The sequence below is a fragment of the Sycon ciliatum genome, chromosome 10 (genome assembly GCF_964019385.1).
Source record: "Sycon ciliatum chromosome 10, ocSycCili1.1, whole genome shotgun sequence".
NCBI classification, from domain to species: domain Eukaryota; kingdom Metazoa; phylum Porifera; class Calcarea; order Leucosolenida; family Sycettidae; genus Sycon; species Sycon ciliatum.
Genome location: NC_088652.1, coordinates 16768287 through 16785991, shown reverse-complemented (window position 1 = coordinate 16785991; position 17705 = coordinate 16768287). Strand labels below are relative to the sequence as shown.

Sequence of the window (17705 nt, the reverse complement as noted above, 5' to 3'; positions counted from 1 at the left end):
ATTCGTTGCTGGAGGAGGTGTTTCAACTGAGGTGTCACCCATGGCTGAGGCTTCGGTTTACTGAAAGCTGGTGAGACCACGGGGCAGATCGGTGAATGTTTGTCTAAAACTCGAGTAATACAGTGTGAAAGCTGGGTGACTTGTGCATTGACATCAGCTGACTTGGGGAGAGGCTCCAGAGTGCTGTCGATATCATCACAGAGTGTAGCGGGGTCAATTGCATGTGGGAGCGGTTTGCGCACGAATTTGAGGCGGGAGTTAGCTTGCTGCGTGGCTTTGTAGGAGAAGTTAGTCAGAACGAGATCATGGTCGCTCACGCCGTCTACAGATACTACAGTTGTCTTAACATGTGGTGCGGCAGCCTAAACGAGTATTAGATCCAGACATGTCTTGGCAAGTCGCGTTGGTGAAGTCACGACATTGCGGAGGTGAAACTCCTCACACAGATTGGACAGGTGCTTGTAATGGTGGTTATTTGATGATTGCTGTAGCACATCAGTGTTAAAGTCCCCTAGTACAATAATCCTGCTAAATTTACGGCTGATGACGTCAAGATGCTGACTGCACAGGTTCCAGAAGTCGACAGTTGCACTCGGTGGACGATATATACTGCACACAGCCAGCTCAATAGCCTTAGGTTTGGTACACAGGCGAAGACGAACAGAGACACACTCCACTCCTAGCTCAGTGATGGGAATTCTGTTAGAGTGAATATCAGAATGGACATAAATGCATACCCCTCCACCATGTAGATCTCTATCCTTGCGATATAGATCGTAGCCTGGTATATGAACACTAGAATCGGGTATGCTGCTGTTTAGGTGGGTTTCATTCACTGATAGCACGTGGATCTTATGGTGGTGCAGGAGATGGTGAATGTGATGGACCTTGTTTCTGAGACTACATATATTAATGTGAGATATGGTGAGTTGGCTTACTGGAATGATGACTTCTTGCTCTTCGGGTAGCAGCACAGGTACGCATATTGGCATCTAGCTCCAACACTTCTCCAAGGCGCAAACCAACAACCTTCCAACTTGGAAGGCTCAGGTTCGGAAAGGTCCAAGAGCACGAGCTACACATCACGGCAACAAAGAATGCCGAAAGTTACTGGATGATGACGAAACTAGTAAGACTATTGGACAGACCGGCCTTACTACAACTCGACGACGCAAAGCAACAAACTACCCAACTTCGGAGGCTCAAGTTTATATAATAAACATAGGGCATGTTCGATTGTACGAATCCATCAGCCCCGGACCCGGATTCGCCAAATTGGTGCATGTTCGATTGTACGAATCCGGATCCCGAGAGCACGGATTCGGATCCAGTCAACCCACCTCCCGGGGGATCCCAGAGACGGATTCGACGGATTCATTTCGATAGTACGACTCGTATCTACTCGAAACTCGCAATATGCGTACACTAGGTCAAGAGTTTACCACAACGCGTACAGATACTACGGGATGAGCTGTAGCAACGCGGTTGCTAAGGCCTTGAAACGGATTATTGGTTGTGCCAAGAGTATGAGTACATGAAAAGCAGAGTGTGCAGCTTGGGGCCTTTTCTGCTACGGGTGTCTGTCACGGCGAAATTCCGTGATTACATCATATTTGGCCCAGATCTGAGGCGAGAAATGGCGTAGTGCGTACAACTGAGCTGCAGTTGTGCGGAAAGAGACCTGCTTGAATCCTGCTTGTACGCACTACATCACTAAAATGATGTAATCACGGAATTTCGCCGTGACAGCAACCCATCCGAGCTGCACACTCTGGTTTTCATGTACTCTTGGTTGTCCACATTCGATTGTATCCGTCCGATCGAAGTGATCTGGTCGGCGGGGATCGGGATCCAGTTTCTACAATCGAATGCAGCCATAGATTCTTTTTTTCCTTTCTCTTTAAAAAAAAATATTTTACTGCCAGAATTCGTCTTCATACAAAAGTACAAGGAGGCAGATATGCCTGTTTGTTGTACGACTTTAAATAAATCCAACCAACCAATTAGCAGCGGAACACAGTAGCCAAACTGGATAAACGTTGCATCCGTTGCGTGGCCGATGAGCACCCATTGGCCCACACTCTTCCCCTGTACACCAGGCTGGGTGTCTGCCCAGTGCTGGAACGAGGGGAATGCAAGCTCCGACTCCTGACAGAATCCGTTCTGGAATCGTCAGTGAGCTGTTGTCGTCCCGAATTGTATTGCAAGGCCCGCCGACAGGCATGACCACTCGAGGTCAATTGGGACGCAACCTTCCCCTCCCCCTGGCCCACAGTGCTTCTGGCGCATGCCGACCGCTTCTAGTCAGCTGCCGACTCTGGAATGGCCTGCCCGACTGTATGAAGTCCATAGTATCTGTCCGTGAATTCAAACGCATGCTACGCGTTTTTTACTTCGGTTAAATGTAATGGCTTTCGTAACCTGCTGATGAGACTCGAAAGAATCATGCTACGATGACCCGACTTGTAAATTTGAGATCCATTTTTCTGCTCGTCTTGACCCTGCCTCCCCTCATTGCTACTTCCATTTTCGTATTTTTATTTTCATTTATTTTCTCTTCATTTCTGACTCTTCTTACTGGTTGTCATCGCTTTCATAATATTGGGCAGAACTGCCCGTTTGCCATGCGATGTAAAATAAATAAACAACAACAACAACAACAACAACAACAACAACAACAACAACAGTGTTGCCAACAAATGACAGCGTGCAACAAAAAAATCTTTCCTTGCAAGGGCACATTTTCGGCCATAACTCTTGAACGGCTGGTCAGATCGGGACACAATTTTCAGAGAATTTGCAGCTATTCAAGCTCTTTCAACTGACGTAGCACTCAATATGAATTTACAAATTCGATTTTTCAGCGAATGAGCCGCTGACAGGTGAGAGGATGACGCTACGGTCAGCTTCAACTGAAGACAACGCCCGCCTAGACATCGGTGCCAGTGGAGTCTGGGGAGGTCGGTACGAGCGTTCGTACTTTGATGTCCGGGTTTTCAACCCCCACGCCCCCACCAACGCCAAGTTTGCCTTGCCCGCTGTGTACAAGCGACATGAGCAGGAGAAGCGTCGCCGCTACGAGGAACGGATCACCAACGTCGAGCACGCCTCCTTCTCACCAGTTGTCTTGTCCTGCACTGGAGGGTATGGCAAAGCTGCGACAGCACTCTATGCTCGGCTGGCATCGATGCTCGCCGACAAGAAGCAGGAGCCGTACGCTGCCACAATGTCCTACATCCGATGTAAGCTCAGCTTTGCCCTCATCCGTGCGGCTGTTGCCAGTCTGCGAGGCCATCGGCACCGCGTGCCCTCAGATGCAAATGACTCGGCCCGATTTGCGGTTGCCATGAGCAGCATCGGTTAAAGCTCCCTCCCGAGGCTCCGTACTAGACTGTTTTCACAGCCATTTTTGCTCTCAGCCCTTTTTTGCTCTCTCGACTGTTTTCACAGCCATTAATTTTTTGCTCTCTCGACTGTCTTCACAGCCATTTTTTGCTCGTTTTTCTTCCGGTGCTGTTGAGGTTGCACTCGTAATTGTGTTTATTTTGCCCGTATAAGAGGCTTGGCAGTTATTGGTGAAAAAAAAAAAAGGTTATGAATGCTGTCTGCTGACCATGAAGTTGTGAGTTCAAATCCCAACCTATCCTCAAGTCAAAAAAAATTTTCAGCGAATTATGGGTAGTCTGCCACCTTTGTGGCAGACTACCCAGAAATTCGCTGAAAACTCGAATTTGTAAATTCATATTGAGTGCTACGTCAGTTGAAAGAGCATGAATAGCTGCAAATTCTCTGAAAATTGTGTCCCAATCTGACCGGCCGTTCAAGAGTTATGGCCGAAAATGTGCCCTTGCAAGGAAAGATTAAATTTTTTTGTTGCACGCTGTCATTTGTTGGCAGCACTGTATTTGAATGTAAGCAGACCGTGCGCAACTTGTCGTATCATGGAAACACGTGAAAGTGTGCAGAATTTTGCTCCAAAAAATCAGGTTTTTGAGCAACGTATTGGGCTGCACGGCGGCGGGCGAAGCCCGCCGCCGTGCAGCAGGACTTTTGCCAGCACCCTCGTGACGTTGCAGATATGTGGCTTGATTATTGTAGTTGACGTTGATTTAGTGACTTTGGCAAGTTTGAGTCGTGTCAAGAAGTCGGGTAGGATTCAGTACTAGGCAGTAGTGAAACGTGAGTGGTAGTCTTTGCCGGTTTCTGAGGGTATCCTGGATTTGGTGTGCAGCGCTGTGGAAATGGCTTGCTGTGGAGGTCCCAGCACTGGATGTTGTATCAAAGGTACGACCTCGTAGCACGTGCTAAACCTGCAGCGCTGTGGAAATGGCTTGCTGTGGAGGTCCCAGCACTGGATGTTGTATCAAAGGTACGACCTCGTAGCACGTGCTAAACCTAAAAAAATTCAAAAATTGACTTGAGTCTGTGGGAGTGTGTGAGAGAACGCCCACTCGTTCCGTTGTGACAGATTCCAGGGCCTCGTTGAGGGGCCCTACCCCATCACCCATGGCTGCTTCTGGACTTGTTCTAGGTTTGAGTCCCGCGCACGAACAGAATGAGCACGAAAATGTGAAAAAATTGTAAATGCATTTGTTTGGCTCCTGGGTGGCTCGCACACCGTGGCACTATGCCGGAAATTTGAGTTTTTCTGGCCTGGAAAGCCTGTCAGTGAGGCGCAAGAACTTGTAAATCATGTCCTGAGGGCCAGCATAGTGGCAGGAGTGTGTGGTCAAAATTTCACTCAAATCCATTGAGAAACACCAAAGTCACGGTCAATTGAATGCCATATGAAATTTATGGGAAATCCCCACAGACCTATTGAATGTCATGAAATTGCAATGCTGGTACAGCAGCCGTGTAGAAATTCACTGGCATGTAACTTGCATAATATACATGTGGTACATGTAACATTAACATTAGTCGACCAACTCCCCATGAAAGCAAAGGAAACACCAAGCCTAGACATAGGATTATTACATAACTTGCCTCCGGTTCCTTGCAGCACTCATGGAAGCATCTTGGACAAGCTGCAGCTCATGCTGCAACAACTCTTGCAAGTGGATAATCTCCACCAACAACACGGTGTTGGCATTTAGCAACACCAACAAAGCTGACATTAGAGCCAGCACAGGGCTAAGGAGAGGGACAATGTCCACCATCTCGATAATACACAATGAGATCAAAATGATATCTATCAACAAAAGAAAACGAGCAACGTCAGAACAATCGCCAGCAATTGGCATCGTCGGATATCTTCCAATTTTTTGCACCACAACACGTGCACGTGGCTCTTCTTGACCTTCGTCTTGACCTTTCGGGACCTTTGGTTTCAGTTCACAGTTCAAGTTCCAAGGTCACGTCTTTTGATCGTCATCCCTCCAAAAAAAGGTCACGCGACCACAGCATACCTCGTCTCGCGCGCTCTTGTGTTTCGTCATGTAAACACCACCTTTTTTTCAACCCGGGTTGAAATCTGACCCGGGTCGAACTCAACCCGGGTTGAAAAACTCTCATGTAAACACAGCCTGACTGTAAATGTGCACACGGCAGACCCTGGCTAGACTGGGCCTAGCGCCTGAGCATGTGTCGTATCCATGCTATTGGCACGTGCCTTTTAGGCCTCTACGGGACAAGTTATTTAGCTGTCTTATTATTTATCTATCTCCCGTAAACGGGTTCATAATCGTCTTTATTTTATATTTTCACACAAGGCCTGAAGCCTTCCTCAGGCAAGTTTTTGCTGAGCTTTCTCCGCTTGGCAGACGGAGCGAAATCGGTTGTCGTTTTCCTGCTTCCTTCAGCCGAGGGTGCGTTGCTGGGGGCTGGGAGCTGCTGCGGTGTTTCTAACGTTGTCTTCTAAATCATCGTCACTTATGTCCTCGCACTCACTGACATCGCCACTGGCAGCAGGCAGTAGAGAGCCTGACGCAGCCGATGAAATGGCGCCAGCCACAGATGTCACTGCGGGCAACCACCCCAAACGAGGGACAACTTCTCCCAGTTGTCAATTATTAGGCGACCACTACCAGAACGGGTGCTTTCATTGACCGCCGTCCTGAACTTCTTCCTCAAAGCCCGCACCTTGAACAAAGAAGCATCCATGCAAACACAAACAGACACATACAATCCTGGGGATTAACGTTTATGTGCATGCTTGTGAGTATGTACCATTACTTTTTTAGGACAAGAAAGTAAAGTATACATGTAGATTGACATTCTTTGGGTATAAATTTCATGTACATCTACATGTAAATTTCTCAGTCTTTATCACCAAATGCACTATGATATTCATTTAATTTAAGCTTATATAACACACTAAATGTATGCTGAAGCTGTATGAAGACATTCACCTCACCTTTTCCTTAATCCTACTGTATCCATGGGATATTTGCCTGCCCTCGATCTCACGTTGAGTAATCAGGCGTTGGTGGACGGCATCATCTTGGGTGTTTTCCTCATCCACTGTGATAGCCTTGGGTGGCCGAAAATCCTCCACATTGACGCCATCCATCATAGCTAACCTACGGCGTACCACGTTATACATTTCTACCAGGTCGGCTTCCATGTCTTTTCCGATGTAGTCCATTTCCAACTGGAAACAACAAGAAATGATCAAGAAAATGACCATGCAAACCTCAGTGGCACGCATCCCGCTTACCACAAGAACCAAATTAATTCTCCTTATCATTGAAAAAATGCATCATTATTATGCTTAAAATTTTTTTAATGATAAGGAGAAAATGCTATGAGTTAGGTCTAAAGGCCGATTCACAATACAACTTCTTGCGACGCGACATGCGACTTGCGACACCTGCGACGAGCTGCAGCAGCGACGCACGGTTCACAATCTTTTTCATGTTTGCGACATCCTTGTGCACAAGTAGTACTATGCACGTGCACTGTATGTGCACCCAGTGTTGAAACTGTACTACAATTGAGTATGTCGCATGTCGCAAAAGTTGAACTTTCTTCAACTTCTGCGACAGGTACCTTGGGACAGCTTTTCAGCAGTTTTTCAGTTACATGTACGTACACTTGTACAGGTAGTTCCAAGAACTGATATACCACGTAGTTACCCATATTCCCCCATAACAGCATGCATGTATGCAATGGATGTGAATCGTGAATAGTGGTTGATGCTTACATTGCCTATGTCTGGCTGTAGTAAGTACATTGTACACGTATAATAATAACATGTACGCATTGCCACCTTGTTCATCAACTTTAGCAATTGACGTAGGCGGATAATGCGGGCAGAAAAAATTGGCAGAATCCGGTACTTTTTATGGTAAGTTTCATGCATGTTTGGTATGTGGATAAAAAAAATGGAGCAGAATGGAGCAGAATTCGAGGAATTGTCCGCCATAAGGATTGTATGGTTCTGCCAATTTCACTGCTTTTCGAGCAGAATCTGCCACCTTTTCGAGCATTATCCGCCAAGGTCTACTTTGTCGTACAACTTTGCGGTATAATGCCGGCAGATAAGCGGCAGAATTATATACTTTTCGGGTATGTTTAATGCATGATTGGTATGTGGACAAAGAGGAGCAGAATTCAGGCAAATGACTGGCGTAAGCTTGGCATAGTTCTACTAATCGCATTGCTTTTCAAATGAAATGACAACTTTTCGATTAATGTCCTCTAAGGTCTAAGGTCTAGTCTCCTTAAAAAGAATAACAGGGATAACATTCATGATTCATACCTTGTGGTCGTGCAAAACCATCACGAGCTTGTCCTGCAGCTCGTCCGTCCACTTGAACCATTTGGTACATGCAGATGCAGATGCGGAATTCTTCCGCTTCCCACTACTGGCACTACAGTAGAGTCGCGCGCCCAAGAACGTTGTTTCCAAGGGGTTAGCCTGGGACGTTCTTATTTTTCAGCAATCTGGCTGCGTTCTTGTAGCACGTTCTTAGAAACAATCCGTACTGGATCATAATAATGTATCCCACAAGCTTCCAGAAAACCAACACCGCCGTTCTTAGCTTTAGGCTGTGGCGTTCTTAGAATTTCAGGCTGGACGTTCTTGGGCTCCACGTTCTTCAGCGCGCGACTCTACTGTAGTGACATTGATAGGAGGGGGCGAAATAGGCGAAATAGGGATGCTAGCACTACACTGCTCGTCATCATCGGACAGTTGAGGGACGTTGGTCATATTGATAGAAGAGCAACCGTAATCTGGTATTATGATGAAAGGTTGAAAAAAACCCAAAACTTCCACATGTGGGACGTTGCTCTTTGCTACCTTTGCTTTTTTTTAATTAATCTTTTCTTCATCCGCCATCGATGCATCGCCATCGCCATCGCCATTACACTACAAATTATAGCAATAAAAACTGCTTTATGGCAGTTTTCTAAAAAAAGTTATTGTGTTCTAGTCCATGGACCCCGTCTAAAAAGTAAGAAATTAACGAAATGTGATAGCTGAAAATTAAAATTTCACACAAAACCTCACAATAATCACAACACTTGAAATGCTGCTTTGAACACTAAACTTGTACTGCACCAACAATTGGCAACATGCATGCATAGGAAAGAGGATCACGAGGGGAAAAGGTCTTCTGCATGTAGCTTTTCATTCTGTGTGTGATTATTGTGAGGTTTTGTGTGAAATTTTAATTTTCAGCTATCACATTTCGTTAATTTCTTACTTTTTAGACGGGGTCCATGGACTAGAACACAATAACTTTTTTTAGAAAACTGCCATAAAGCAGTTTTTATTGCTATAATTTCTTTTGTTTTTTCTGTCGCCAATCAACGGAATGCCCTATTACAACATATTATGTAAATGATGGCCTTCACATCATATCAATACCATATTATACGCATTGATGTGCAAGCCTTTTCTTGCAGAAAATGGCACTAGCATAATGCATGTTCTTCTGCGGGGAAACATGTGAGCAGTGGTGGTGATACTTTTTTTATACGGAGGTCATTCTGTGCATGTTGCTGTTGCAGAATTTCATTACTCTGTCATAAAATTGTCTTGCCTTTCAGATATTTCAGATTTCTCCACCCTCAATCAGATTTATTTGAGAAATGTAGCCATGCACCAGGTGCGTGTCGCAGATGTTTTTGTTGATTCTGTGTTTATAATGGTTTATAGTCATGGGTTATCGTGATAAGGTCATCCAGCATCATATAGAAACTGAAATCGTAATCCTGTTGATGTCGATACAACTTTTGGAAGTAGTTCAATGACTTCAAACTGTTAGTCCACGATTGTCTAAAACAACACAGCAAAGGAGGAACAATAAACATGTATTAAAATGTAACCGAATACATTGCTGAGTCCAAAACCTCGTTCCAACAACTACACTGATCCTGAGGAGGAAAGGGGCAAGGCTATGGTTGGAGGTACTGAGAGATAAACAAGGCACTCCACATCTTTTGGTGAGTGTGAAAGATATCTAGTCGAACCTCTTTAGGACGAACACCAAGGGACCGATGGTATTTATTCTGTGAGCTTAACCTATTTTATAACCAGAGAATACAATTATATCTCCAATAGACATACGAATAGATTTCTTCTACAGCGAAAGATTCTAAGCCACACCGACTGATTGACTCGTCCCGTATGAAACAATTGAGTCACTAGTGAGATTCTGCAAAATGAAAATGCGTACAAACTTTCGCTCTACATCATGAAGTGCGAAACTTCGCACCTTTGGACGCGAAACTTGCAGGGAACGTTAAATGAACTGTCGTAGGAAATTTCGTGAGATCGGGTCATGGCGTACGTGCACTTGGCCCGCGCAAACTACGAAAATGTGCAGAACGCAAAGTTCGTGCAAAAATTCGCGCACACTTTCCCAAGGACTGTCGCGAAACTTCGTTCGAATTTTCGTTTTGCAGAACCTCTCTACTGAACGTTTCTTTAGCAACATAATGGCAACTGAACAGCAACAGAGAAAGTACGATACATGTACTCCACATTCTTACAGGTACTACAACCCGTTTGCAGATCGTAATTCTTGCTTTGGCGGCACGAAACATTTAGAAAAGCGATCCTGTCAGCTTTTCTATTATTGTGTTCACATGGCAGAAAAAACGACACCGCTATGCTACGTAAGTTTCTACGTAAGGTGCTCGGTATTTCACTTAGGCTACGTAAGTCTCTACGTAAGGTGCTCGGTATTAGATCTACCAACGCGTGGTAGCCGTGTGCTGTGCACGTGCACGGCAGACATTGTGTTCAGTGCATGCAGTCCGCGGATCCGTGTTCGGATGTGCATGCGCGAGGAACTTCCTTCTTTGGAACTGCTTCTTGCATGCATGAGCTGTTTCGGATATTTCGTCTCATGGCCTGGCTTATTTCGTTTCGGCGCTGCTGAGACCTCCTTTCGCGGAATATTACTCAATGACAGGTGAGTTGACCAGTTGCCTTTGATTCATTTGCTTGTGTTGACTCTTTCATTCAGGAAAAGTGTGCTGATTTTGGGGCGGAATGCAATAAATAATGGAAAAGTTGACAGGATCTCTTTTCTAAATTTTGCTTTTCTGCTGCCGAGCTGCGAGGCCTCCTTTTACGGAATACTCGATGACAGGTGATCTCTAAGTTGACCGGTTTCCTTCAATTCAGTTGCTTATGTTCACCTTTCATTTACGGAAACGTGTGCTGATTTTATTCGGATTTAGATCCATTTTTATCTCTTTGCCCTTGTCTGCAGTGTGCGAAGAACGCGAGTTCAACTTCTTGACGGTAAGGCTTATGTTAGATGTGTTGTCGAAATACTCATATTCATTGTACATTGGTACGTTACAAGTAAGGCACTGGTCAGTGGCATACTATCGTTGGCAGTTCCCAATCTGGAGGGAAAGGTTCAAGTACCAATTGACCGAGTTTGCAAAATAAATTCGCATATCAGGGGAAATCTCTATTGTGGAGAGGTTCAGTAACTTGTTTGTTTCATACGAAACAAGCCAATGGGTGCAGTCTCGTCTCGTGAAAATCTCGTACTTGTATGATTGGATTTGTTTACTCAAGTCTGGGCTGTTTGATTTGTGAGTACCGCCGAGATTGCACTGCCTCAAATAAAGTTTCGTGCCGCCAAAGCAAGAATTACGATCTGCAATCTGTTTGTAGTACCTGTAAGAATGTGGAGTACATGTATCGTACTTTCTCTGTTGCTGTTTGAGTTGCCGTCATGTTGCTAAAGAAAGGTTCAGTAGAGAGGTTCTGCAAAACGAAAATTCGAACGAAGTTTCGCGACAGTCCTTGCGAAAGTGTGTGCGAATTTTTGCACGAACTTTGCGTTCTGCACATTTTCGTAGTTTGCGCGGGCCAAGTGCACTTACGCCATGACCCGACCTCACGAAATTTCCTACGACAGTTCATTTCGCGTTCCCTGCAAGTTTCGCGTCCAAAGGTGCGAAGTTTCGCACTTCATGATGTAGAGCGAAAGTTTGTACGCATTTTCGTTTTGCAGAATCTCCCTAGTGACTCAATTGTTTCATACGAGACGAGGCAATGAGTTGGTGTGGCTTAGAATCTTTCGCCGTAGAAGAAATCTATTCGTATGTCTATTGGAGATATAATTGTATTCTCCGGTTATAAAATAGGTTAAGCTCACAGAATAAATACCATCGGTCCCTTGGTGTTCGTCCTAAAGAGGTTCGACTGGATATCATTCATACTCACCAAAAGATGTGTAAGATTTTATTATTGTGGAGTGCCTTGTTTATCTCTCAGTACCTCCAACCATAGCCTTGTACCTTTTCTCCTCAGGATCAGTGTAGTTGTTGGAACGAGGTTTTGGACTCAGCAATGTATTCGTTTACATTTTAATACATGTTTATTGTTCCTCCTTTGCTGTGTTGTTTTAGACAATCGTGGACTAACAGTTTGAAGTCATTGAACTACTTCCAAAAGTTGTATCGACATCAACAGGATTACGATTTCAGTTTCAACATGATGCTGGATGACCTTATCACGATAACCCATGACTATAAACCATTATAAACACAGAATCAACAAAAACATTTGCGACACGCACCTGCCGCATGGCTACATTTCTCAAATAAATCTGATTGAGGGTGGAGAAATCTGAAATATCTGAAAGGCAAGACAATTTTATGACAGAGTCATGAAATTCTGCAACAGCAACATGCACAGAATGACCTCCGTATAAAAAAAGTATAACCACCACTGCATGCTCACATGTTTACCCGCAGAAGAACATGCATTATGCTAGTGCCATTTTCTGCAAGAAAAGGCTTGCACATCAATGCGTATAATATGGTATTGATATGATGTGAAGGCCATCATTTACATATTGATATAGGGCATTCCATTGATTGGTGACAGAAAAAACAAAAGAAATTATAGCAATAAAAACTGCTTTATGGCAGTTTTCTAAAAAAAGTTATTGTGTTCTAGTCCATGGACCCCGTCTAAAAAGTAAGAAACTAACGAAATGTGATAGCTGAAAATTAAAATTTCACACAAAACCTCACAATAATCACACACAGAATGAAAAGCTACATGCAGAAGACCTCTTCCCCTCGCGATCCTCTTTCCTATGCATGCATGTTGCCAATTGTTGGTGCAGTACAAGTTTAGTGTTGAAAGCAGGGAGTAGTATTGTACTACTCCCTGGTTGAAAGCAGCATTTCAAGTGTTGTGATTATTGTGAGGTTTTGTGTGAAATTTTAATTTTCAGCTATCACATTTCGTTAGTTTCTTACTTTTTAGACGGGGTCCATGGACTAGAACACAATAACTTTTTTTAGAAAACTGCCATAAAGCAGTTTTTATTGCTATAATTATTTTGGGGCAGTGCAATCTCGGCGGTACTCACAAATCAAACAGCCCAGACTTGAGTAAACAAATCCAATCATACAAGTACGAGATTTTCACGAGACGAGACTGCACCCATTGGCTTGTTTCGTATGAAACAAACAAGTTACTGAACCTCTCCACAATAGAGATTTCCCCTGATATGCGAATTTATTTTGCAAACTCGGTCAATTGGTACTTGAACCTTTCCCTCCAGATTGGGAACTGCCAACGATATTATACCACTGACCAGTGCCTTACTTGTAACGTACCAATGTACAATGAATATGAGTATTTCGACAAGACATCTAACATAAGCCTTACCGTCAAGAAGTTGAACTCGCGTTCTTCGCACACTGTAGACAAGGGCAAAGAGATAAAAATGGATCTAAATCCGAATACTTGAAAGTAAAATCAGCACACGTTTCCGTAAATGAAAGGTGAACATAAGCAAATGAATCGAAGGAAACCGGTCAAGTTAGAGATCACCTGGCATCGAGTATTCCGTAAAAGGAGGCCTCGCAGCTCGGCAGCAGAAAAGCAAAATTTAGCAAAGAGATCCTGTCAACTTTTCCATTATTTATTGCATTCTGCCCCAAAATCAGCACACTTTTCCTGAATGAAAGAGTCAACACAAGCAAATGAATCAAAGGGAATTGGTCAACTCACCTGTCATTGAGTAATATTCCGCGAAAGGAGGTCTCAGCAGCGCCGAAACGAAATAAGCCAGGCCATGAGACGAAATAACCGAAACAGCTCATGCAAGAAGCAGTTCCAAAGAAGGAAGTTCCTCGCGCATGCACATCCGAACACGGATCCGCGGACTGCATGCACTGAACACAATGTCTGCCGTGCACGTGCACAGCACACGGCTACCAAGCGTTGGTAGATCAAATACCGAGCACCTTACGTAGAGACTTACGTAGCCTAAGTGAAATACCGAGCACCTTACGTAGAAACTTACGTAGCATAGCGATGTCGTTTTTTCTGCCATGTGAACACAATAATAGAAAAGCTGACAGGATCGCTTTTCTAAATTGTCTCCGCGCTATTTTTGACCTTTGGAAATGTACTTTGACCTTTGGCTTTCACGCGCTTTCACAGATTCAGCTTCCCGCCCCATCACGTGGTTGAAATCCATGACTCAACCCGGGTCAGACTGTTTACATGAACATTTCGGAACATTTCAACCCGGGTCAAGCGCAATGCGTCATGTAAACGCGCCATTCACTTTGTGCACATGGCGGGTTGAAATCTGACCCGGGTCGAACTCAACCCGGGTTGAAACGCTTCATGTAAACACAGCCTTACAAAAATAACCCCGTGGACTTTTGCATGCATGCTATGGCTGTGTTTACATGAGAAATTTCAACCCGGGTCGAGTTCAGCCCGGGTTGAAAGTCTGTACGACAGACAAAAGAGGTGAGCGTTTACATGAAGACAGTTGACCCGGGTCAAATACTGATATGCCGCCAAAAGTCCACTTCTACAGCCCTGTATGGTCACGTGAGTCCGTTCGCGCGAAATTTGCATCTGCAGTCTGTTCAAACCTGGCGCGAGATACGTGATTTGTGATCCACCCCCGCCTGCATGCACCAGTGCACCACAATGCACCAATGCAGCAAGCGCAGGCATCGGGGACATGCCCGCGCTCTCCGATCATCCGGGCCTGCCCGACGCGTATAAAGGGCTGAAAGGGGGCAGTCTTGTCACAAAGGTCCCGGAAAGCCAATCAAGAGAGCTTCCTTCCATCCTCCATCCATATCCGCCCCTCAAGCGACTACCATTACCCAGGTGAGTTCTCTCCGACCTCAACGATTACCGCTATAGATTCTGTTTCAGAATTTCGGACACAATTTCGAGTTCATTATAAACAGCATATTTTTGCCGGCACAAGCCGCTTCACTAGTATATAAATCAATGATCATTTTCACTGTTAGGAGGGATATCCCCCCGATAGGCTATGCCTTTGGGAAATCCTTTAAATAACAAAATTTAAATATAACACCACTCCAGTGTGTTAGTACATCGTATGTACAAGTACATCAAACGTAGCGTAACAACAGTGACGTCAGTGGTCTAGCTGGTTTTCCCTGTTCTCTTCTGCTTCTCAGTCTGTAGGTATGAAATGTATTATAAATGTTTTTTGGTAATTGACTGTTGTGAATCATGCTTGCATGGTTGACTCCAACGCGTACATGCAAGTAATAATAATAATAATAATAATAATAATAATTGGCTGACTGGCATCTATTGATATGCTTTCTTCTCCCCCCCCCCCCCTTGCGGTCTTCTCTCAGTTTTCTTCGTAACCGTTGACAACACCTACGAGACAAGCCCCAGCGTACACTGGTGCATTCAACATGGCCCGCTTTCTCCTGCTGGCATTGGCCGTGACCATGCTACAAGTATTCGCACCAGCTTTGGGACAGAGCACCCCGGCCCCACGTAAGTGATACCTCGATGTGTTACATTTCTATCACGCCTAGCTAAACCCCACCGACAACTTAAACCTTTCACAGACGTGAATTCCAAGAAGGTGAACTCCGACTGTTCTAGTTTCGTTTCCCCACGATTTGTTTCTCTCTGTATGGTTTCGTCATGAGGCGTTGGCATAATCAGTTTGGCACATGCGAATCTGCTCTAACACCAGGTACTATCTAAACTGCTTACCGGGTATTGTTGCGTTTTTGCTGTGTTTGCACGGCACAACTCATAGCAGCATTTACCTGCACGTGCATCCTACCATCGCGGCTGCTTTATGCAATGACATTATGTGCTTGTGTACATCTACTTCGTATGTGTGTGCTGCAGATGACTGCAGAATCTGTGGGAAAACGGATTACGAGCTCAAGACGATTGTGCATCGCATCCTTAGCAGGCCAGTCGGTAAGTGCAGTTGGTGATCTTGTTCCCTAGGTAACCAATATGGCCACGGGTGTATCTCGGGATTCCGAACGATATCGCATTATTAAACTATGGACGAGTTGTGAAATGCCTTTACCACCCCCAGTATGTGGTGTGCATAAAAAAGATTGCCGCATATCCAATCAAGAATTGTTGACGAAACTATTTTCTATTTCTTACTGGATCCATCCAATATGCGTACCGTATTTTTCGGAGTATAGTGCGCACTTTAGATGTGCTATTTTGTGCCCTAAATCACAGTTGCGCACTATGCTCCGAATATGAAATGCATGTGCTTCAATGAAGATTGAAGTGCGCACCCCCAATGAAGATTGGGGGTGCGCGTAATACAAAGGTGCGCACTATACTCCGAAAAATACGGTACATGTACCCTTCAATATTATTAAATTTCAACACTCTCATGCTTTGTTGCCACGAGGACCCAGATAAAAATTAGCGGATAATGGTGGCAGAGATGCCGGCAGATTTTGGTACAGTGGTTTTCCTGTAGATTTCATGCACGTTTTGTACCGACACGAGGATATGGAATAGGAGCAAAATTCGAGAAATTGGCCGCAACTCGCTTTGTGAAATTCTCGTAATTATTTTCACCGCATTAACCATCAAAGGCTATCACCAACGCTCTCGCCTGTGTTTGCTTTCTTTTTCATCCAGTGTTCACCGGTCGGGTTGTTTCTACTAAAGACAGCAGTAACCTAATCCAGGTCACCAGCATCTGCAAGGGTGGTCTAGTACCAGCATTTAGAGATGCCAGCCGCCGCCTACACCCGACCACCCGCTGCGACAGACTGGATGACACTGGCCTCCAAAAGCAACTGTTTGTGAGCACAGACAACAGTTACAAGTCGAAGACGGCTAAGTGCCTTGCACCGTGTGGACTGAACGTCGCCGTTGGCAAGAAATACATCTTCGGTGGACACTCTGCGGGGGCATTTAATTCTATCATCGTTCTAGATGATACGTCTCTGATCGCTAGATATAACCAATATTCCCGGGCACTCCTGGATGATCTGAGCACAACTCCCATTAACGAGTAATGTGTTCTGGAGCTGATCACTGACTTCACAATGCGCTCTCGCTCTCTCTGCTAGTCCAGGCTATTTGAACGAAATACCCCTCCCCGCCCCCCGTGTCACTAATTTCTGATTAGTGCCTCAGTTGGACGGTCAAAGTCCCTTTTCACATCCTTTCGACTATGTCATGCTATTGTACTTGTCCAAGGTTTTATTACTTTTGTTTTATATTACCCCACTGCTGTCCGTTCTTTGCACCTGACCCATCCCTTCTATTGCTTCTTGTCGTCATGCTTCCTGTTATGCAGTATTTCTGAGAGAAACGAGAAAAAAGAGCTCATACCCGAGTACTCTGCAGTATTATTCAGTGTGTTGATTCTGTCTCTGTCTCTCTCTCTCTGTCTCTCTCTCTGTCTCTCTCTCTCTCTCTGTCTCTGTCTCTCTCTCTGTCTCTCTCTGTCTCTCTCTCTCTCTCTCTCTCTCTGTCTCTCTCTCTCTCTCTCTCTCTGTCTCTCTCTGTCTGTCTCTCTGTCTGTCTCTCTGTCTCTCTGTCTCTCTCTCTCTCTCTCTCTCTCTCTCTCTCTCTCTCTCTCTCTCTCTCTCTCTCTCTCTCTCTCTCTCTCAGTATTTTCAAGGTGATCTGGGTATAACTTAAAAACAAGAAACCGATAGGGGTGGTGCTTAGGGTCCAGCGGATAATGCGGGCATTATATTCGGCATTAGGAGACTATCCGAGCATTTAGAGCATTATGGAGCATTAGAAAGGAACTTGGGGCCTCACGCAATCTGCTCTCCAGAAGTTGGATGCCTTCCACCGACGTCAGTTGCGGTCTCTCCTTGGCATCAAAAAAAATAAATAATGTAGTTTAAGGCGCTCACCTCATATCATATCAAGCGAATGGCGATATATAATATTATTATATATCGCCATTCGCTTGATATCGCCATTCGCTTGATATGATATGAGGTGAGCGCCTTAAACTACA

At 44.7% G+C, this 17705-nt stretch overlaps 2 protein-coding genes across 2 annotated transcripts in view; both read left to right on the top strand.

Annotated features, from left to right (window-relative positions):
- The first annotated feature begins 2876 nt into the window (after positions 1-2876).
- Positions 2877-17705, top strand: part of LOC135825833 (uncharacterized) — a 109134-nt gene continuing 94305 nt past the window's right edge. The window contains exon 1 of the mRNA XM_065338464.1: positions 2877-3551. Coding sequence (XP_065194536.1) covers positions 2891-3364 — 474 coding nt within the window. The 5' untranslated portion in view covers positions 2877-2890 and the 3' untranslated portion in view covers positions 3365-3551. The remainder of the gene's footprint in view (positions 3552-17705) is intronic.
- On the top strand, positions 14440-16820 carry LOC135825677 (uncharacterized). Its single transcript, XM_065338296.1, has 4 exons — positions 14440-14572; positions 15079-15226; positions 15593-15667; positions 16361-16820. Exons 2-4 carry the CDS (start codon positions 15142-15144, stop codon positions 16741-16743), a joined length of 543 nt encoding a protein of 180 aa, XP_065194368.1. The 5' UTR covers positions 14440-14572; positions 15079-15141; the 3' UTR covers positions 16744-16820.